This window comes from Squalius cephalus (genome assembly GCF_949319135.1).
Source record: "Squalius cephalus genome assembly, chromosome: 10".
NCBI classification, from domain to species: Eukaryota; Metazoa; Chordata; class Actinopteri; order Cypriniformes; family Leuciscidae; genus Squalius; species Squalius cephalus.
In genome coordinates this window covers 4,740,284-4,764,123 of record NC_137131.1, presented here as the reverse complement: position 1 = coordinate 4,764,123, position 23,840 = coordinate 4,740,284, and the positions used below count along the sequence as shown (strand labels likewise).

Sequence of the window (23,840 nt, the reverse complement as noted above, 5' to 3'; positions counted from 1 at the left end):
GAACACATCTTCCTTTTTTAAGAATGACTTAAGTGCCGTTCTTTGCTCTTTTCTCAAAGAAAAACTTGACTCCAAGTCCTAAGTCGCGGCCAAAGCCGATTCGAAAGACTGTTCGCCAGCAGCAGCCGCCATTCTTTGTTTTCAAGTAGCAGGGAACCGTCGCAACTCTGTCGTCATTATGTTAAGCCCGCCCCGCCTATATATACACGATGTGATTGGCCTGACCCAATTTAGGTTTTTACAGCTCCGAAAGTCAACGGAGAGTTGCTAGACTACCCTGGCTGCAAAATACATTTTGCTGCCGCTAGAGTGCGTCTAGATTTCTAGGCTAAAACATGTTCTTATGATAAGGTAATGTTAAATGTGTTTTGTGTTGCATTTGTAAGTTTGTGTGTGGTTTGAACTAGTGTGAGTCTCCTGTCTCAAAATAGGATTTTAGGCTCAATTATGGAATATGGAAGCAAACAACAGCATAAGTGAAAAACAGTTCTTGGCTTGGCCAAAAGAATTTCATTTGTCAGTCCTTGAATGTATCTTTACTATTCCCTTTTGCGGGAACAAGCCCTTAATCAAATAAAAAACTCATGTTTAAACTATAAATCATCTTTTGACCTGTTAATCTTCTAAAACATCTTAATCGATTATATTCTATTACATTTTGAAGGCAAAACCATGGTACAGTGATAATTAGAACATATAGCAATTATTTCCTCAACATACTATGATATATGTGGTATCACATTGATTTTGCTATGTGATTTAATTACACAATCATGCTATAATATCATAATCTTAGGCCCTAATCATGCTTATATCCTGGAGTTTGTCTCAGTAATGATAAGGGACCAAAAGCAAACATTGTTGAAGTAAGCATGTTCTTTGTCTAGCATCGCAAGTGTCCTGAGACATGAGGTTATGGGTTCTTGAGTCAGCACTTCTCATTCTCTTGTGCATGCATCTAGATTCAACATCACGCTACTCGTGTAAAAGCTAAAAAACAACCCTATTTTTGCAGTTTTTGTTGGTAACAATAGATTTTTGCTGTTGTACAAGCTCGCAGGTGATTTTTTTATCAGGAGAACTTGTAACGTGTGCAAAGGCTCGCAAGCTCCCAAGTGTCTTAACTCGCACAGTGTACGGCTGGCTTAAGATGTACAAGCAATGTAAAAAAGCCTGACACTACATTAAAAGTAGTAACATGTTGTGAATTAGAACTAATGCATTCTTTCATTTTAACCTGTTAAAGTTAAAGGCTTTCCAGTAAGACTGAACCTCAAAAAACAATTTCCATCCCACACCTGGAACTATAGCTGACTCTAATTCCAGACCAGTGGCTCATTGGTCTTCTTTCAGTTGAGTTCTGCAGATTACAGATGAGTGATTAGAGTCTTGTGGTTTGCTGTTTGTTCTTATGTGGCACAGGGTTTTGTCTTGGGTTGATCAAAGGCATTTTTTCTAAGTCAACTCATACTAACTGGTAGCAGCAATTTACCCCCACCACCACTGCATATGCAGTAGACTAAAACTGTGATAACCGTCTTCCTCATTTTCCTTTAAAAACCTAAAAAGGCATACTAATACTAACAAAAGCACAAGATAATAAATGTGCATCCTGTTTTAGGGTCAAACATGGAGATCACATGGAAATAGATGCTTTCAACCTATTCTGTCCCCACTTGAGAACCCATTAGTGTTGCAACCCTCAACGAGCACAAAAAAAAGAAAAACTCTCAAGTACTGGACCATCTGTTGTGCTTTTCCTTGTGCTGAGTTTCAGCTCTGTTCTTTTACACTGTCTTGTTGCACTTCTGTTTTTTTTTTTTTCTTGTCAATGTGAAGGACTTTCGTATAAAATTTCAGTTTGGGCAAGTTCAGCCAGAATTTCCAACGGCACATTACACAATTGCAATAATCCATTATATGGAATAAAATTGATGCTTTTACAAGAGATGCTAGATGGGACTCTTATACCATTACTTTCTCCAAATATTGTAAAAAAAAGCTCATCCGTTTCCATGGCTGCACATCAATAATAAACAAATGTGTAGATGGCTTTTCTATCTATCTATCTATCTATCTATCTATCTATCTATCTATCTATCTATCTATCTATCTATCTATCTATCTATCTATCTATCTATCTATCTATCTATCTATCTATCTATCTATCTATCTATCTATCTATCTGTCTGTCTGTCTGTCTCTCTTTCCATCTATCCATTCATCCGTCCATCCATCCGCAGTACATTTTAATGTCATATATTTGGTTACATATATTGCAAACGTACAAGACCACACTGAAAATCTGGAAATCAAAATCTACTTTAAACCTTGAAATGAATGATTTAATTATACTGGAAAACATATATTCTTACATATATATATTTTTAAATTATATTAGTTTTTTTTATCACAGTTAGAGGGAAATCAGCACAGCAAAAAGCACAAACTTAATGAGTATTGGATCTGATAAATCATGTGATGTTTTGTGATATATTAGATGGTTTGTGTGTGCCACTCTAAAATAAAAGCCTAACTTGTTTCAATTCAGGAATCAGTTTAAAAAATATCAAAATGTCAAAATATTAGCTTCAAGCTACCATTATATAAGATAACTGTTGATCCCTTTATCTCTTCAATTCCATCCTTGAATAAATCCAGTTGTTCTAGATGTTCAGACCAAATGACGCACATTTCTCAGCCATTTACCCATCGGCCTTCAGTCTCGTGTCGTCCGTGTGGATGTTCCTCGGCCCTGAGCATTAGCCCTGCGTTTGTTTGTTGATGTTAGCTCGGAGAAAGAGGAACTACAGTTCTCGCTGCACAGCTGCACTCCCGTCTGCCACAGGGTCAACAGACACTCTCTGATTGGCTGCAGCTCCAGCTGAATTGCAAAGAAAACACGGTTGTCTTCCAGATGAGCATTTACTTTGATAATCATAATTGATGGTAGAGTCTGGCTCAATCAAATATAGTCTTAACCCTTCCACCTCAGAATAATCATAGGCCCAAGATTAGAAAATACAAATTAAGCAGCAGTTTTTGGAGTGGCTTGTTTATAGCATTAGAAATTTGAATAGAATTACATGATATGCTGATTAAATTAATCTACTGTCTGTCTTTTGCCTAACTTGCTTTACTCTCTTTTCCCATCACATATCAGATCGGAAAGGCATTCATTTTCAATAAAATTGAAGAAAATATGTGAGAAGTGGAAATAAAGTCTCCAGCGTGTTTGATAATAAAGTGTTTATCGGTTAGGGATGGGGTAGGTGTAGGGAGTGCTTTATTGTCCCAATTTTTTAATAAATACCATCATTTAGATGTTATTATTTCACGCCGTTTAATGTACAACAATACTGAGGTGTAAATAGTATCTGCCACTATTTATAATAGCATCTAATTACTATTTACACTTATTGCAAAGAAAATACTGCTATTTGTTACAGAATCTATCGGTATTTTCTCTTAGTGTAAATATCACTGCCATTAAATAATTGTATTAAATCATATCATTATTTGACAAGAAATGGGAGAAATGTTTAGAGGCATTATTCTGGCATGAAATAGATGAAAAGTAGCTTTTAAATGTCAAACAATTGTTTGTTTTATTTTCATATCACTAAACATGAATCAAGCGATCCATTTTCCATAGTCAGATGGTCAGATAATTTATGTTCAGATCTGAAGGTGTGATTAATTGTATTATTTTTTTTGTTAAATAATTCCAGTAAATTAATGTGTTAAACGGACAGGACATATTTTGCAATCATTTCCCAAAGTGTGTTTCATGGTGAGATATATAAATGTTAGTTTGAATATGTGCCCATTGCATGAATTAATATAACTAAATAAAAATGTGAAATATTGCCCTGGCATCTAACTGAAATAACTTTACGTTTATTTATGACCAGTTATTACTGACCGGTCATAAATAAAAACGAAACTGAAATAAATAAATAAATACTGCAAATTAAACTCCAATAAAATTTAAATTTAAAAATGAAAAATAGAAGCTAATACTTTAGATCATTAAAAACTATATAAATAAAACTAAAGTAACACTGGTCCAATTTGTGGGTTCATGATGATGCAAAGTCGGCTTTTGCACAAACAGAGCTTCATTTGTTTAGCTGAACATCAATAGTAACAAGTTCTCATCAGTAGTAACTAACTTTAATGATTCAAACACTAATATTTCAATAACATTACACAAACAACCGTAAACTGAAAATACACTTTTCCCTGAATATAACAGAAACAATTGCTCAACAGTCTTATAGCATTAACAAAATTTATTGCATCATAATCCACTGCCACAGTCCAATTTCTTAATGAATCGTTTCAATGAATCAGTTGATGTATATATAGTTAATGAATAATGATTCATTCAAATCAGCGGTTCTCGGATATAAATAATTCTGTTGATGTTATCTGTACTGCCAGTTGCAGATTGTTTTCAACCTTATCTGATTGCATTACCAGAAATGGTGACTATACAATAAAAGTGTAAAATATGACATGATATGATATCCTCTATTTCCCTTTCTTGTATTCTAGTGAGTATGATGGATTGCTGTTTTTTCCCTAAAGGTCTCCTTGGCAGATCGCATTATCAGACTGTGTTGTAAAATATACATTAACTTTGACAGGCAAATCGTATATTTCACATCTTTTAGCACAACTCTGGATTTTGCATTTGCTTTTCATAATCTTTAAAGCCTCACCATCTGTGATGGGTTTACAGATAATAAAGCCATAACCAAATCCATGTAATCGTAAATTTGGCTTAACACAAGCACTTTTTTGGCTTATTTATGAATTATAGTCCGAAGACGGAAGGTAATTCTGGCGTTTAATCCGAGAGGGAACAATTTCGCTATGGGGGGTAGGAAATGTGAAAAGAAAAAAATATAGCTTTTTATGAGCTACATCATCTTCCACAACATATATCATATAATCTGTGTGGTGGGGATTCTTTTTCAGTGACTCATCATACATCAATAGGGACTGTATTTATGAATTTCAATATTCAAAGCGCATTTAGGCTGTGCCAGAAATCGCCCCCTATATCCTTAAATAGGGCACTATTTTTGCAGTGGTGTCTGAAACTAGTGGCTGTTATCGAGTACACTCATTCAATCCCATAATGCACCACAATAACGAGTGTACAAGTGATGTACGATTGGCTAGAAAATACCCATAATGCACTGTGAGGCCCGTGTCGAATGAATTTCGCCAGAAGATGTCGCCCACAGCTGAATTATCCATCCAGTTTCCAAACCGCTGGTCCAATGTGGGTACAGCGTAATATAAGGTCTACAGTATTTTTTTAAATTGATTATTAAAATGTTTAATTAGGATTTATACATGCTAGTTTCCATAACAGAGTTGAAGATAAATCTTTTCACTATTACAGGAGCGGACAGTTTGCTGAATTTCAAATGATTATTAAACGGCAAGCACAAACTATGCAAAAGCGGCAGGCTTCCCAGCGCACTCATTGTCCGAATTCACTCACTCTTTATTATTCACGGCTTCAAGTGAACTATATTAGTGGAGTAGTGTAGAAAATAGTGAATAGGGGGTGATTTCAAACACAGCTTTATTCTGTGACTGACTCACTTCATGAGTAAGTCATTGAATCATTCTTTCAACTGATTTGTTCAAAATGATTCAGGAACAGAGTGCCGCTTCTGTTTGTTGCTTATAGATGTGTAACGATTCAGGTTTATTTGAAACTATTAGTGTAGGCAGAGCAAAAACAGACAAAATAACTGCAGATATTGTATGTAATATGTACTCAATTACTCAAAACTTTACTAACTGTAAAAATAAACAAGGTTTTATGCAATGAGACTTTTGATTTAAAATTTAGTTTGTCCTTCTCCATGTGACAACTAGCCCGCCTCTTTATACAGTATCAATTTGGAAATATTGTTCAGTCATCATAGTCTCAGGTCGAGTATGTGTCAGTGGGAAGAATCTGTGCAAACGTCAGTGTTGTCGAAGTCTCCAGTGGCTGTGACAGTGGGGCGGCTCTCTGTAGCCATGCTGATTGAATTAGCAATAGGATGTTCTCAGACCCGGGGCTATTTTTGGAGCATTCAGTACTGGAGAATAGAGGCAGGATCTTTGTGTTCTTTAAAGCCTCTCTGTGTTTTCTGTTTGTGGAATTGGGTTGTAGTGTAAAGGGAAAATTGGAGATTTTCCAGACTCCACACATATGTATATGAACATACACACACACAAACTCAACAGGGTTCCCCTTTGACACTAAGCCAAACCCTTTTAGCCATTGAGGGACACATAACATCCCACTCTTTCCTTTTCTGAGTATCCGGCCTCTCTCTGGATGCTGCCTGTGTGATAAATGTGAATCATAATCCATACATAGTACAAAAAAATACGGTGCATTATTAATGATAAATGAGTATCTAATTGCTGTCTGAGGAAACAACTTGTTGTCACATCATCACATGATTTTGAGAGTATGTTAATACTGTTCACAAATGAACTGAGCATATTTAGCTGTCAGAAGGACAAGCTAGAAATATTCCTGTCCAGTCTGGTTCCTATGTGCACATTCCTGTCCCGTCACAGCACACTGTCATAATGGATTAGTGGCTCAATGCCACCACACACAGCCCGACCGTCAACACAGTCATTCTTATGCACTGTTAATTCCCCATTTACAATAAACTGACACTCTGAAACCCTTTTGAAAAGATCTAGTCAAAGATGCCTATTGGAATTTCTATCATAATTTGGAACCAATCCTAAAGGGATCTGTCTTGTTGAATTTCAATGTAGCACATAACAAAACTAGGTCATGTAGGACACATAGTTTCCAATAGGAGTATTACATTGTAAATAGGATAAAATACCCCTGTAAAACATTAAAAAACAATCTTTTAGGATTTTAAAAGTTAGGTTCCAATGCATTTTTTATAAACTCTACAAACTTTACAGTATACTATTAGTAAAGTGTTAGTTCAACCTAAAATGGGTGTGTAAATGACAACATTGATTTGATAAAAAATTGTGAAATATTATTGCAAGTTAAAACAACAATTTTCTATTTGAATGTATTTGAAAATATAATTTATTCCAGTGGTGCAAAGCTGAATTTTCAGCATCATTACTCCAGTCTTCAGTGTCACATGATTCTTCAGAAATAATTCTAATATGCTGATTTGCTGCTCAAGAAACATTTCTGATTTATTATCAATGTTTAAAACAGTTGAGCTGCTTAATAGTTTTGTGTAAGCTTTGATACATTTTTTCCAGGATTTTTTGATGAATAGAAAGATAAAACAGCTTTTATTTGAAATAGACAAGTCTTTATTGTCACTTTTGATCAATTTAATGTATCTTTGCGGAAAAAAAGTATTAAAGGAACACAACGACTTTTTTAGCTTATTCACTGTATCCCCCAGAGTTAGATAAGTCCATACATACGCTTCTCATCTCCGTGCGTGCCGTAACTCTGTCTGACTAGCCTAGCTTAGCACAAAGACTGGAGGTAAATGGCTCCAGCTAGCATACTGCTCCCAATAAGTGACAAAATAACGCCAACATTTTCCTATTTACATGTTGTGATTTGTATAGTCACAGCGTATACAGATAACAAGGTCACATGAGACACAGCCATCTTCTAACCGTATACATACTGGGAACTATATTCTCAGAAGGCGAAGCACTGCTACTTCTGCGGAGTGATTTACTCCAACTCTGAGCGAAGTAGCAGTGCTTCGCCTTCTGAGAGGAGCAGTATGCTAGCTGAAGCCATTTACCTCCAGTCTTTGTGCTAAGCTAGGCTAGCGGTGGGTGCGTCAGAGTTACGGCACGCACGGAGATGAAAATGGTATGTATGGACTTATCTAACTCTGGGGGATACGGTGAATAAGCTAAAGTCCCAAAAAGTCGGTGAGTTCCTTTAAGTTCTTTAAAAGAAAATATTGAATGGTAGTGCATTAGCATTTGGCATACGTTTTTATTCACAGTGACTGCACACATTCAGTGTGTGTTTCTTCAGAATCAAATCTATATCATATCATAAGTTAAGCTACAAGAACAGTAGGATTTATTTGATTCTAGAGGATTCAATCTCATTCAGATCCTTTAGGATTTGGATAATAGAAATTCCAAAAACAATCCTGTTAGCAAAGATTCCTGTCCTTCTAATTAAGATGTTTTTCAGACATCTCTGAGTAACATTGGCTGATACCTCTCCAGTAACAGACCTTATGGACTCTGATGTGGATTGCATATGTGGCATAAAGAGAAAAGTATGTGACCGTAAACCTGGGAAATGGGATGTAGGCCTACTCCAAATGCAAATCTGCTCAATTCATTGGGTCTCATTCACTAATAATTGCATACAAGTGTTCTCAATTATGTGCAATTTCAGTTGTCACAACAGGTGCATGCTGAATTATTTCAGGTGAGGGAGTCTGTGCTCTAATTTGGAGATTGGGAGCAAGATCTCTGAGAGTGTACCATCCTCAAAATCAACTGAAACACAATAATCACCTTTTACATAGGTTTAAACCAGGGGTCCGGGGACCCTCGGGGGCCACATGGGTGTTCTAGGGGGTCTGTGGAAAGGTCTAAAGAAAAACAGTGTAAAAATAAATAATAAAAAATATGATTCAATAACTATTTAGTTTAGATTAACTAAAGAAAAGAAAAGAAATAAATAAATGGATTAAAAAATAAACAACAATAAATCTAAATAACTAATACATCTACAGTACAGCAATATAGTCATAACTAAATATAATATAATGAGTAGGAAAAAACATAATAATGTAACAAACTCAAAAAAAATATTTCAGCCTGTTTTTAAGATTTACAAATATCAATTGTAAAAAAAAAAAAACTGTGGACCAGAATTGGGCCATTTCACATTTATGTGATTTGTATTCATAAATGTAAAAATATTTAAATGTTTACATGTATTAATACAAATCACATAAACTAAATGGTCCATTCCCTTGTTACATTAAAAATGAATATAAAATGTTTTATTAAGCTCTAGTTTTTTACACTTATTTAAAATTCAAGTTAATTCATTATCTAAAAAATATTGAAAGGATTATTCATAATATGAATAATATGAAAAGGATTATTCAATTCAATTTGATGGAATTTTACTATACAATTGGAATTCGTAAATCTTTAAAAAGGCTTTTTTTGTGTGTGTGTAGAAACTAAATATTTTCCAAATACCAGTATACACATATTTAGAATATTATTAAATTTGGTCTTTGCACATGAAAATAATCATGTAGCTGCCCTTTAAATGTGAGTTTGAATGGCATTTAAAAGATTGAAACCCCTTGACCTAAACTACACAATCATGTTTCGAGCCTTTTGCTTAATTTTTTTTTTTATGTGTAACATATCTCAGAGCGAGCTACTGAATAACATGCATCATTTTTGTTTGAATTTGTCTCTGAGGCCACTAGCATTCAGAAATATATGAGTTGATCCTACATTTTATTTTAAATTTAGACAAAACTTCACATGCTGTAAAGGTTTTCCACACAGATACATGCATTTAGTATAGTGAATGAGGAATGAGACCCGAATTCACGTGCCATGTCTGTATCAATTTAAATGATCAATGACTGACATTTGTGACATTATTTAGCTTTTGTATGGTGTAAGTGGGTGGAAAAATCAATATGCCTTTTTACTGAAGAGGCAAAATGTGAAGAGCGAGTATAGGCTCAACAGCACAGACTTTGTTCATCTGTTTTTAGTTTAAAAGCGAGGTGTGTTTGAGGATTGTTGCAGGAATTAGTCCCTGCGGGTCAGCCCTGGTTCTGCTCGTTGTGGCCTCGTTCAAGCCACAATTTAGTTCACTTGGTCCAAGTATTAACGCAAACCTTCAACTCCGGATGTCCTTGTGACTAAAGCAGTCCTGCTAAATTGAGCTCAAATCTAGTCATGTTAATCATGTTAGTCATGTTATTTGTTGTGCTCTTTGACCCTGAGTTTCTGTCTTAACACACAATGTCACACTAAGGCATGAAAGGTCACGTTTGTCCAGTCATGTTTGAGAGCAGTGAGGCATGCTGGGGTCTTAAAGTAGAAAGATAACATGATAAAAATTGAACCAGGCAGCACACAGGGGTCTGTATAAATATCTCCTCTTCCGAGAAATATTTCTCACACCTACAGATTTACAAAATCAGATCCATAAAAGGATGTTCAAAACTCTGTATCCCGGAATATGAATAAATGGAAGGGGAAAAAAAGCTCTGTAACTGGAATATTTTCAGTTTTTCCCCAATAAAACCTAGCAGGCTTTGTTTGCAGACAATGAACAGTAAATTATAAACAGTGCTTAAATGTAATAAATGTTTTTAGAATGATGTCGTATTTGTGAAGACTTCGCAATGGTGCAGGATTTAATTATTTTTTATGGATGGGATGTTGAGCAATGTTAAAACAAAGGCGGATATTAAAGCTTAGAAAGTGTCATGTATTATTTGTAATGAATACAGAAACACGTTAGCTAAGTTCCAGTAAGGAATACTGGCATAATGATTATGGTATTATTAATATGCTTCTGTAAATTGTTGTCACGTGGTCTGATTTAGTTAGAGTTAATTCAGCGAAAGGCCTCTAATTATCATCTTGTAAATAATTTAGCATTTTTAGATCCAACTTTTGGATGTAATTTTTGAACAATTGCATATATACACCAATCTTATGGTGTCTGTATACTATAGTATGCAAATGTATAGAGTATCTTAATTAAATTTGGCAAATATCCCACAGTGCAATTCTACTTTCCATCTTTTGATTGAACTGGAATGGATATCAGCCATTTTAATATATTTTTTCTTGACTCATTATTTGATTGGGCTTTCAAAAGTTTTTAGGAGAACACTTTACAATAAGGTTTCATTAGTTAACATTAGTAAACTACTTTAGTTATGAACTAAGAATGAACGATACTTCTACAGCATTGATTCATCTTAATTACTGTTAATTTCAACATCTACTAATTAAAATCAAATGTATTTGTTAACATTAGTTAATGCACTGTGAACTAACATGAACAAACAATGAACAGCTGGATTTTTATTAACTAACATTAACAAAGACTAACAAACACTGTAACAAATGTATTTCCATTGTTAGTTCATGTTAGTTAACTACAAATGAGACCTTATTGTAAAGTGTTACCATCTTAAAAAAAATTTTTTTTATTAAAATGCAACGGAACCATATTTATTTTCAAGGTGATATTTAGATTCCACAAGCTAAAATGATTTGATTTAATTTATTTGATTTTAATTTATTCATTAAAGGGATAGTTCGGCCAAAAATGATATTTAACCCATGATTTACTCACCCTCAAGCCGTTCGAGATGCATATGTCAATCATTTTTCAGACGAACACATTTTCAGTTATTTTAGAAAATGTCTTAGATCTTGGTTATAATGTGAAGTTATGGGGTCCACCTCCTTCAAGTCCCAAAATGTGCATGCATCCTTCACAAAAGTAATCCATCTGGCTCCAGGGGGATAAACGAAGGCCTTCTGAGGGTAATCCATGCGGTTTTGTCGTAAAAAAAATATACATATTTAAAACTTTATAAACGAAAATAACTGGCTTCCGGCAACGGTCGACGCGCGTTCACGGCAGATGGATGCTGGCGTATGACGTAGGACGTAGCGTTTGATTTAGCTGTACTTCGTTCTACGTCACGACGCTTACTATGCTATGTCCTATGTCATACGCCAGCATCCATCTCACGTGAACGCGCGTCGACCGTTGCCGGCAAAACCGCACGGATTACCCTCAGAAGGCCTTCGTTTATCCCCCTGGAGCCGGATGGATTACTTTTGTGAAGGATGCATGCACATTTTGGGACTTGAAGGAGTGGACCCCATAACTTGACATTATAACCACTGAAAGATCTAAGACATTTTCTAAAATAACTGAAAATGTGTTCGTCTGAAAAATGATTGACATATGCATCTCGAATGGCTTGAGGGTGAGTAAATCATGGGTTTAATATCATTTTTGGCCGAACTATCCCTTTAAATGAATTTGATTCATTCGTTTATTTCATTAAAAATTAATTTGATTCATTAAATTTAATTTATTATTGGATACTGCATTTAGTTTTACATACTTTTTACAGTAGGCAGTATACAGTGTGCTGTGTTTGCGTAAGTGAACACTGCATTCCACACTAAATGTAGCCTGTATGTACTGTATGTATATGAGGTATATGCATTTCGAAAATTTGCATACTGTGCACAATATATCTATTGCAAAAGTAGATAACAGTGAATATGTATAATAACGCCACAGCTGAAGACAGACCCTTGACCACCTGTGCTTGAATCTGGGGTTTTCTGCTTGTCAAAACAGACATTTTTTAATATATAAGGGCGGAAAACCCTTCTTGTATAGACCACACAGATTTTATGGAAAAGATTCCAAAAGGACCCTTGACAGAACTGGCACTTTTCTCGACACGGCCTGTCAAAAATGTTTCTATATACAGTGTTCCACCGAATATCCTGCTAAAATGCATACAGAAGATCAGTATCACTATTATTATATAAAAGATGAAAATAATCAAGATTCACATTCCCGTTCACCCTCACAAAGAAAAACAGTTTCCCTCTGCAGGTCGTCTACACTGTCAGACCTAATTTGACATGATTTGTTGTCAAATCTGGTGCGGTGACCCCTAAAAGCACTGAAGTGAACAGTATGCACTACAGTTAAGGGTGAACAAAGGCTCTTCCTTTTTGAAAACCTCTGCCAAAATTAATAAAGCAAAATTCACTGTGTAACTCATCCTGCACCATTTGTGAATGATTTCTCAAATTGTGTGTCTTCTTGTTTCTTTTGAAAGTGACCATGCAGGTCTAGTATTTTTGCCTGGCAGATGATAAACTGCATGAAAATATCTTGCAGACCTATACATTCAAGATGGCACTCGAGCAATATCACATACTCTTTTGACTTGGACAAGTATGCAATCATCTAGCTAAAGCAACAGCCTAGAAACTGCATAGCAACACCCTGGTAACCAGCCTCAACACTTTAGTATAGAGTTGGAGCAATGCACCGCTCATTGTCTTCATTGTTGTGTTTTCAATGCATTGGAAACAAAATGCACATATTCAATTAATTAAAGATAGCTACATTCTATGAAAACAAGTTTTAATATTTTATGCAGTGTTGCTTCTCAAGTAAAGTAAATTTTTTCCCTAAAATTTTTAGATTAGACAAAATTAATATTGATTGACGCTTCAGTAGATGATGAATTCTTGACTTCCTGAGCAAAACACTGAACTGGAGCCAACACTTCTTCGCAGCTCTGTGATTAGAAACCTGTCAGTAATGTATCTCCATATTTGATCATTTTTACAGAACTTTAAGGGTTATTTCACCCAAAAAATAATTAATCCATTCTAGGTGTACATGACTTTCTTATTTCAGCCAAGCACAATCAGAGTTATATTAAATAATATCCTGGCTCTTCTAAGCTTTATAATGGGAGTTAATAGAGCCCGAGTTTTTAAAGCCCAAAAAAGCACATCCATCCATCATAAAAGTAATCCGTACGGCTCCAGGGAGTTATTAAAGGGATTTCTGAAGCAAGGCGATGTGTTTTATAAGAAAAATATCCATTTATAACTTTATAAACTAATCACTGGCTTCCGGTAACGGCCGTGCGCGAGTCGAGTTCCAGCGGAAGAGCGACCTCTGACCCGACGTATTGACGAACGCGGAATGCGAGACATGTGGAATCCGGAAGACAGAACAAAACAAAACACCGGTCACAAATTAGAAGTCTAAAACGGGAATTTTTAAAGAGAAATGTGGGAGGAGCTTGAGTTTGCTGCCCAGCCCTATTTGTTTGAACCTATTTTTTAATATAATATATAATATATGTGTTTGGCTGAAAGAAGAAAGTCATAAAGTCTACACCTAGGATGGCTTGAGGGGGAGTAAATTATGGGATATGTTTGGGTGAACTAACCCTTTAAGGATAAAGTATTTTAGATTAAAAACAATCTTTTCAGGCCTGTAGTAGTGGATGTCCAAGCAAATCCTGACAGGATCAGACTAAAATCTGATTGACATGCAGAATGACACTGGCTATTTCTGACAGTCTTAAACCCTGTTTATAATGACAGCAAGAAACATGACACAATAAAACTAGAACATTCCCATTATAATTCATGAGGCTGTCTGCACTACAGACCGCTTTCTTGCAGTGTAAACATGGTAAATCTCGGATTCCAAGATCGTTTGATGAGTGAACGCAATCAAATGTGTTAAAAAGGCTAAACATTGACAGCAATTTTCCAGTGTATTTCTGTTGTTTTAGTCTGTTAAGGTTACATGAAAGGGACACTTCTGATGAAAATTATGTCATCCTTGACTCACCCTCATGTCGTTCCAAAACCGCATGTCTCGAAAGAAGGAGAAATTTATTGCTCAATGTTCAACTGGTGAAAGTGAAGGGTGACCACAGTGTCAAGCTACATTTTCACTGAAAAATATCAGTCTATTCCTCACACAAAGCTGTCGTATGACTTCAGAAGACCTGAAATATAGTTCACACATCATACACCCTCAGGAAAAAATAGTGTAAAAGCTGTCACTGGAATGGTACCCTCTAAAAAGGCTCTAATGGACCATTTAGTTCCCTATCAGTCACTCACGTTCAACGTCACGTCCTTCAGGGAACGAGGGTTACATACGTAACCGAGACGCTACTAAAATGTACACTTTTGGTACCAATTAGGTACATTTGAGGTACTAATATATGACATTTTTTCTAAGAGTGTATTATGATGCTTTTTGAAATTTGCCATTCACTTTCTGAAGTGGACATTCACTTGCATTGTGTAAAGAGCAGTGTGAACTTTCTTAATATCATTTTCTTTTATGTTCCACAGAAGAAAGGAAGGTTTGAAATATACATTATAGTGAGTAAATGATGACGAAAATCTTCCTTTTTGGCTGAACTAAGCTATTTTCTTACTTTTAATCACATCTTGGCTTTTGAGCATTTCTACAGTATCTTTTGAACTACATACAGCAAATTTGTTTGGCCCATTAGTTTTAACCAAACATTTTTCTTAGCATATTTCCATCTCTGTTTAGAAAGAGATTTGAGAATCCTCCTGTCTGTTATGCTCAATAATCCTCGTTAGGAAATGAATACCTTCTACCAGCCAGCCATAAATAAATTCTGTCGCTCGTGTCCTGGCTGGGAGGCTTTGCTGAGTAAGTGTCTATAGAAATACCCATGCGGGATGAAACAAGAGAAGATTGAAAACCATCTAAACAGAATCAGAAGAAAGGAAGGTGTAAGGAAGCTGCTGATTGTTTTGTAGGTTAGTGAGTTTGATGAGACGGAGTCAGGATTAGAAGAGATTTAGTGGATGTGGGGGTGCAGACGTCCTGCAGGGAGAGATCTACATGCTCATATGTTTGCTTTGCTACTGGTTTAATGAGAAGGTTAATCTCTCTGTGTTGCTGTCATTCTCACTTTCTGAGATGTTCTGGTGGTAGAGAATGTGCGTTAAACTGGTTCTTTGTTTTAGAAAGACAACAGAAACCAGCCTTCACAACACATTTGACTTCTTAATGATAAGACTTTATTTTGTCCATTGGGAATGGATTGCATCATGAAAAGTGGTGGCAGACCTGAATGTGATTGCCGAGGACTTTGACGTCACCCGAAAAGGAAAGTTGTTTCAGAGGCAGAGCAAGTTATTACATTTTGATGAAAGATTACAAAGACAAACAGTTTTTTTCTTTAAAATAACGTGCACTGATGAATCTTATGCAATAAGGCCAGGAACATGTTTAAGAAAGTAAATACAGAGTTTATTTTGACTTCATGTTGACCTAAGAGAGTAGCGTCTCTTATTCTGTTGGTGAAAAGGGATTCTGAAGGATGTTTATTTTGCTTATAAAACAGATATTGATGGAATGTATCATTTATTATTTGTTATTCATTCAATTATTTAATAATGTAATAATAATTTAATGATATACTTTTTTTCTTTATTTATAGGTGAATTGTAAATCACCTAAATGACAAAACATTCAAACAAAATTACTTATTTCCAGGCCGTGAGTAAATACTTACAGGAATTTATGCTGTAATTTATTTTTTTGGAAATTATGCAGTCTGTTCGAATCTTTATAATATATCAAATCATGCAATATCATATGATAATCCTTTGTAATTTTTAATTTTTTAATTTATTAGCATTTTATTTAAAGGTTATAAAACAGACATAAAGTAGTCATTTCTGTCATTCTGAAACAATTTGGTCAATATGTAATAATATGTGTGTGTGTGTGTGTGTGTGTATTACATATAGAATGTGTGTGTATATATAGATATATATATGTGCGTGCTTATAATTACACGTAGTATGTATAAATGTGTTTGCATGTATATATATATATGTGTGTGTGTATGTATAATTTTAATGTGCTAATTTGGTGCTCAAGCAACATTTCTTATTATCAATGTTGAAAACAGTTGTGCTGCTTAATATGTTTGTGATACCTACCTTATAAAAGTTATTTATAAAATCAATATTGATGGAATTTATATGTACTAAACTATGACCCTCCTTTTTTTCAAGCTTTGTAATTCAGTGTTTGTCCTTGTGTAACCCATAATATATTCTATAGTGGCTCAAAATCTGGTCTGTTAACAGAAAAGTTATACATGTAGTTTCAAACCCCCCAAGGGTTGATCCATGAACTATTACCAATGGTCCCTTGAGCAAAACACTTAACCCCAGGTTGCTCCATAAGTGTACTCTAAATCACTTTGTCAGCTAAATGACAAAATAGTTACTAGTTTTAAAGCAAAACGATGATTCATTATCATTGTGAGAGGCCATCACGAAACGCTTACTGGAATTCATGCTGTTGCTTTTGAAAATGATGTAATCTACATGAATCTTTATGAAGCAAACAACCCAACACAGTCTCTCTGAAATGATCACTTGTAAACATTTGCGGTGCATGAATGATCGTCCGTGTCGGGACTTCATGCAGATTGTCATGACTCAAACACTAGTCAGCAGCTCCAAAACACTTTACCTTCACATTGGTGGTGACTTACAGAACATCCCAGGAAGCTCCAGTCAAAATGAGATGAAACATCTGGTTTTGGTTAATGCTTGTAAAGCTGATCCAACTGAATCCAGATCAGCGTTCCCAAGCTGGACTTGTCCTATGTGATTTTAATCCAAGGCAGGAAGCTCGGGTCAATTAATCGGTCAGGGCACACTGCGTCTTTGGGGAGTCAACAGCAACAGAAGAAAACCCAACCTTTTGCATTCTTGTTTACGTTAATTCATTTTTCTAAACCAACCATCATGTCTCAATTATGACTATAACAAACAGAAGCATAAATGCCAGGGCATTGAGTGTGCTTTGGAGCGCTTGAAATTGAAATATCACTATTTCTAACAGACAGTCTCTACATCTTTATTCTAACAGACCACATCAAGCACATGACTTTCCCTCAGGGTTTAACCTGTTTATTTCCATTGTGATAAAATTATCCTTCATTAGTCCTTCTCTCAGGGTCCATGCGGTCTTGGTGATTCCATATTTATTTTTGCAGAGCTCAGAGTCTTTTGGGACTAAGAGGGTCACTATACAGCACCTTTGCCTGGCACTGGATCTTCTCCCTGAGGAATTAAACCCCACTGGCTGGGGGGAAAAACACTGTGTTTGATCAACTCCAGCTCTTGAGTCCACACTGTTGAGTGCTTCACAAAAGGGAGCATCAAGGACACATCACAGCCACAAAAGGGGCCCTCGTACGCACCCCTCTCAATCATGAAATGACAAATGCAACTTTATAGTTACATGCAAACGAAGGCCATGACACTGGAAATCCACATGATACAGTGTGACTATATGCAGCAAATCTTGTTCATTCTTCTACATATTCACCGTACACATGGGAACCGATGAAGTTTATGCATGTTTTCCTCCTCATTCTGTCAAGAACTTCTGACATGTATTTCCTTTAAACAAAGTACAACATCATCATTTTTTTCCTTTGCTCAACAGTTAGAAAACTACATCCAGCAGAAGACGGGGATGGTGCATATTCAAGCTGATGCTGTCCATAACCAGACGGCCACTATGCTGGAGATCGGCACCAATCTGCTCACCCAGACTGCTGAGCAAACCAGAAAACTCACTGTGGTTGAGGCCAAGGTAACCGCATTTCACATCGGAGAAATGCAGTGATGCATACAGTGTCATTAAAATACAATGAGTGCATATACATACAGTATACATACAACTAACATTCAAAAGTTTGGAGTCAGTAGGATTAGTAGTATTGAGCAAGAATGAGTTAAAAAGCGACAGTTAAGACATTTACAAAGTTACAAAAGTTTTCCATTTCAAACTAATGCTTTTCTTTTGAAAATTTTATTCATCGTCAAAGGATTTTGAAGAAAACTGTAAAACAGATTTCACAAAAATATGAAGCAGCACAAAACTGTTAATAACTGTCATTGATAATAATCAATTAAGAATGATTTCTGAAGGATCATGTGACACTGAAGACTGGAGTAATGATGCTGAAAGTTCAGTGTTCAGCTTTGCATCACAGGAATAAATTACTTTTTAATAAATATATTCAAACAGAAAACAGTTTTAAATTGTACTAAAATTTCCCAATATATCACTGGTGTATAAAGGAGATATACAGAATTTATATATATATATATATATATATATATATACTTTTCTGTTATTTCCCATTATTCTTTTCATTGTATTCCAGGTTATGAACCAGACTTCAAGAATTGCAATTCAGTTATTAGAGAATTCATTGTCAACAAACAAACTGGAGAAGGAGCTCTTAACGCAGATTTCAGAAATCTCAAAACTTCGAGACAAGAACAGGTAAGACTTTAATGAATATAAGTTTATGAATAGATTTGTTTATTTCTCTTATTTCTTTCTTTCTGTTTCACAAAGCCCAAGAAAAGAGCAATCTACACTAAAAACTGTAGATTAAATATTTTAGTCAAGTTGAAGAGATTATTTAAAGCTGCATTCCTTAACTTTTTGGGGTTAAAAATTATCCAAAATAAATGTTTGAGCAAGTACATAACCAGCCAGTGTTCATTACTATCTGCTTGCCTTAGCTCGATTCTAAACGGTAACTTGTAATAATGTTTTTAACTCCAGCGGTACTGGTGGATTTCTGCTGGAAATTCGAGCATGTCTTTGCATCATTACGTTACATCTGTACACATAAAGAAGAGTCTCGGCTAGTAGGCTAATGAGTGTGAGGATGTTGGAGGTGGAGATTTATAGCCTTTTCTCTCAGAACTTGATATAATTAAACTTATCAATTTGATGGCGGATCCAGAAAGGTTCAAACGACAAGTGACAACTGGAGATTCACCCATTGTAAAACGCAAAGGACTTCGGAGTGACTACAGAATAAAAGAGACTGCAACCGGCCCATGCGAAAACAAGGATAATATCGGAAGGGCATTAAATGTAGTCATGCAATGCTGATGTTGTTACCGTTAACAATTTGAGAAGCGATCGTTAGATTTAATCAGCGCGATTTACTGCAATGCTTCTTTTCCCTTAGTTGATCAGAACAAAAGTGGATGTTACTTGTTCAGATTACATTTTCCAGTGAAAATTCTTATGTTGGTCATACTTCCAAAAAGTAGAATCTGTGATTCTGAATGACAGTATCCACACCGGCGCGGTGACTGACCGCCGCACATTCTCTTTAAAACATTGGATACATCCGCGCTGTGCCGTGCTGAGGCACAACCCACATAAAGTTGATAATTCCGCGAATAACTGCAATTGCAGATTTCGAACAGAGATGGCGACAAAGAGGAAAACTACGGACTGCAGCTTTAATGTGACTGTTTCAACCTAAACTATATACTGTATGTCAGTTGTTGCTCCTAAAAAGCAATGAGATGAAGAGAAATTAATTTAGTTCTGTCAACAATTAGACACTATTTTATCTCTCCCGTGATATTGAAGTAGGAGAAACATCAAAGAAAAAATCCTTGAATGAATCATAACTGAGGACTCCATTATGTAATTGTGCTCATTACAACTCTAAACAATCACAGAGCAATAAGATCTTCCAGTGCAAGTCATTATTAAGGGTCAGATCGCATCTGCAACTGCACGTTCGCACAGCGTAGAGCAACTTTTGTCCCTCTTGTTGTTCTCAAAACTATATTTTCCCATAGTCGGCCAGCTCTGAATGCACAGCAGGGGGAAAGGCTTTGTAAAAGGAAATAATCAGCCACTTAATTGATTGTTTGTAATGTTTAATAACTACGGAGTAAGCACAGCACACAAAGCAGACCCCAGGCAAGTTTCCTCTGCACACTTCCAGAGCGGGACAAAGGGTTTTCCCAGAAAGCTTTGTACTTAGCTCTCGCTAGATTAAACAGATAACGCTTGTTGTCATTCAACTTTGACGACCAATTGAACTGTGTTGTGAGTGATGTTTTGGTAGCTGCATGGGGGCATCAGACGTAATTATAGTGGACCACTACGTTACAGACGAGCCAGAGCTATTAAATTTTTCATGTTTGCCAGGATGAGTGAGAACAGAGAGTTTTCGACCTTTCCAAAGCGACTTACAACTGTGCAAGTGAAAGTGTTCATAATTGCTCCCAGAATTGATGTGGGTTTAGCGAGGGTCAGCTTCATAGTATAATAGCAGCAAACAATTGCTCAGCATTGTGTACACATTACAAACCCTGGCAAGGGATTTCAACAGTCCTTGCCAATCGATTGTGCGAAAACTATTTGTGTAATCAATCATGAACAATTTATAAACATATAAGTATCGAGAACCACTAGCAACAAAAGCATGTTTAATGACTATATCTACCGTAATTTAACAAAGCAAGCGTTCAGTTACATGGCTCGATGGAGTTTTGATTTGCTTTCCAGTTATTTTCGGCCTCAAACCCTCGGGTGATGTGTTTTTTTTCAGCGTTCACACACTCACTCACTAAATCACTCACAGATTGAAGTCGGCAGGATTTTGCGGCGTTTTTGTAGCAGCGGCTCATTGTTGTGCCGCTGTAAATTGTTTTGACAGCAGGCTTGATCGATTCACGCTATCTCCTCTGATCCAGACACTAAATCATGAATCTACATAAAGCTCAGCTAAGCACTGATGGAAATCTGTATCTCCATCTCCTAAAGGCCCAGAGTTCAGTAGACTTATTTCACATGACACTGCAATCTGCTAGACAGTAGCAAGCAAACCGCTAGAGTAACAATCTAACAATAGTTCGCCATTTCAAGATGATAATATCACACTCATGATATCATAATATGATGCTTATATTAATGGCGCTTTATATAAGCTGTAAATGTTTTCATAAAAATAAACTGCAGAATTAAGTACGTTTTTACATTTCTAGGGTGTTCTGGGTGGTTGCAAGGGTTTTCCAGCCATTTTGCTAGGGTATATCTAAAAGTAATAGTACACTTCTTCTCAACAAAGCAAGTGCTTTATGGTCAAATTCATGTCTGTAAATGGCGAGGGACGGGTTAAGGGCCAAAGTGTAATATTAGATGTAAATGTTTCAAACAAACCCCCTAATGGTTGCAAACACCATTAATTAGTTCAGAAATGTCCATCCTAATGTGAAAGTCCCAAGGCATTCATTCCTGTTCTCTCTAGAAATTTCTCAGAAACATCTGGAGATACTTTAAAAAGGTTTCTATTTTGACTTGAGTTTTTTTTTTAATGAATACATTATTGTTTCGACCAGTCGTTTGGAGAGTAAGGTCTTAGTCCTGGAGTCGCAGCAGAGGACAGAGTTGGAGGACATAAGGGAGGAGAAAGAGCGACTGCAAGACCTGGTGAAGAGACAGACAGCCGCCATTACGGCTCTGGAGAGACAGCTGAGAGCGTCCAGCAGCAACAACTCAGGCCTGCAAAGACAGCATCAGCAGCTCATGAAGTCCGTACACACACTTATTGGCATGGTGTCTTCTGGGACAGGTAAGAATACACCTTTAACAATATATACTTTAACACATCTCTACACATATACTGTAACTTTCATGTTTGTATTTGATTATCATCATAAATTGTGGAATATTATCTCAGTATATTAGTCTACTGCAAACTAGATTGTCTAGAGAAGTGCTGTTGGTTGGTAGTAGGCCTGTTTCACTTGAAAGTATGTCATCATACAACATTTCGAAAACCATTTCATGTCGATTTTAATGGTGTGATTAGCTAGTTTGTGGCTAGCTGCAGCATTTCTCATTTCTCTGAGCTGCACGATTCTGGATAATTTTTTATGCTTCAAACAGAGATCACGATTCTGAACAGACAACTAAACAAAATAACATGTAATTTACTAGAAGTTTTGATAAAATGTTAATTGCTGCAGTTTATTTTAATGTTTAATCAATCTAAATGAATTCTTTTTTTTTTAAATGGTTTGAATTAATGATCCAATGACTCCCTAAAAATTAATACTTTACTTATTTATTGATGAATCAGCATTTTTGAACAAATCTGTTGAGTGAATGATTCAATGACAAGTACATTTTGTAGCAGTCACTTTTCGCCACCTACTGGTGTAACGATGTAATCAATACAATCTTTATTTTAAAGGGTTACTTCAGGATTTAGCATTAAGCTTTGTATTAGTAGAAAACCTGTAGTATTTTCGAATTACCATGCTTTCCACCCTCATATCCCCCGGAGACAAGAGATTTATGTATTTTTTGTCTGGAAAAAATCCTCCGATGACGCAAAAATCGTCATTTTGCGTCATCGGAGGATTTTCTGGCCAGAGGCTAAAGACTACAGCCAGTAGATGGCGTTGTTCCGCATGTTTTCAGCCCGCCCATAGGGGGTGGGATCTCACTCAGAATGTACACAGTGTCAGCCGTCTTTCTTTGGAAGCTAAGCTAGCAGGCTCTTGTTCTGTGGAGAAAGCTGAATAGTAGGAGAAAGCTGAGTAAGTAACCATCCTCCTTTTCCCGGACTTGTCCGGCGGGCGAGAGCGTTCAAAATGTCCGGGATTCAGCTTTTCTGCGGTCGCCATTCATTGTTTACATGCACACCTTTCAATCTAACTGAATTCATTCCGATTGGTGAATCTGAATGTAGTGTTTACATGAACGCTAAACAAGTGATCGGTTGATGTGCGTTTTACCATTGCTAAGAAAAATTCCCGCTCCTCCGTGAGAGATGCGAGACCCGGCGCGTCTCAGTAATGACGCCACTGCCCTCGCGCTGTTCTCCCGCGGCCGTCAGCCTCGTCCTGCTCGCCACAGTAAACATGATGAATGAATGGCGACTGTAGAACGCAAAAGCCGAATCCCGGACATTTTGAACGATCTCTAAATCCCTCGCAAACTCATCACTTAGGCTAGCTTTGTTGTTTACAACTGCGCACTCTTACCGGTAGGCGTGGCCTCCTAAGGCAGCGAAGCAAGTGCATTCTGGGAGTTGTTGTCTTTCATCCACATAAGCCAAAAATACATTTTCTGGCTTTTCTCAGTCCAGAAAGCTCCAAATTCGAAAATTTCTTCACATTTCTTCTACTTAAATGACCTATTTTAAATACACATTCATCTTCCCAGAGGTGAAGTATCCCTTTAAGCATCAAGTTACTTTCAGATAAGGGATGCTCTATTTTGATCGCTTCCGTAGATATCAGTGTTTATATCCGAACTATAAACTTTTATCTCAGTACTTCTGTGATAATATGAATACTTTGTAACACAGAAATAATGATACCGTATG

At 36.2% G+C, this 23,840-nt stretch overlaps 1 protein-coding gene across 1 annotated transcript in view; it reads left to right on the top strand.

Moving 5' to 3' along the window:
* The window catches only part of angpt4 (angiopoietin 4), a 41,715-nt gene that overhangs the window by 6,305 nt on the left and 11,570 nt on the right, over nt 1-23,840 (top strand). Inside the window, exons 2-4 of the mRNA XM_079883456.1 lie at nt 18,116-18,265; nt 18,843-18,964; nt 21,844-22,076. Of these exons, the coding sequence (XP_079739582.1) occupies nt 18,116-18,265; nt 18,843-18,964; nt 21,844-22,076 (505 nt within the window). The remainder of the gene's footprint in view (nt 1-18,115; nt 18,266-18,842; nt 18,965-21,843; nt 22,077-23,840) is intronic.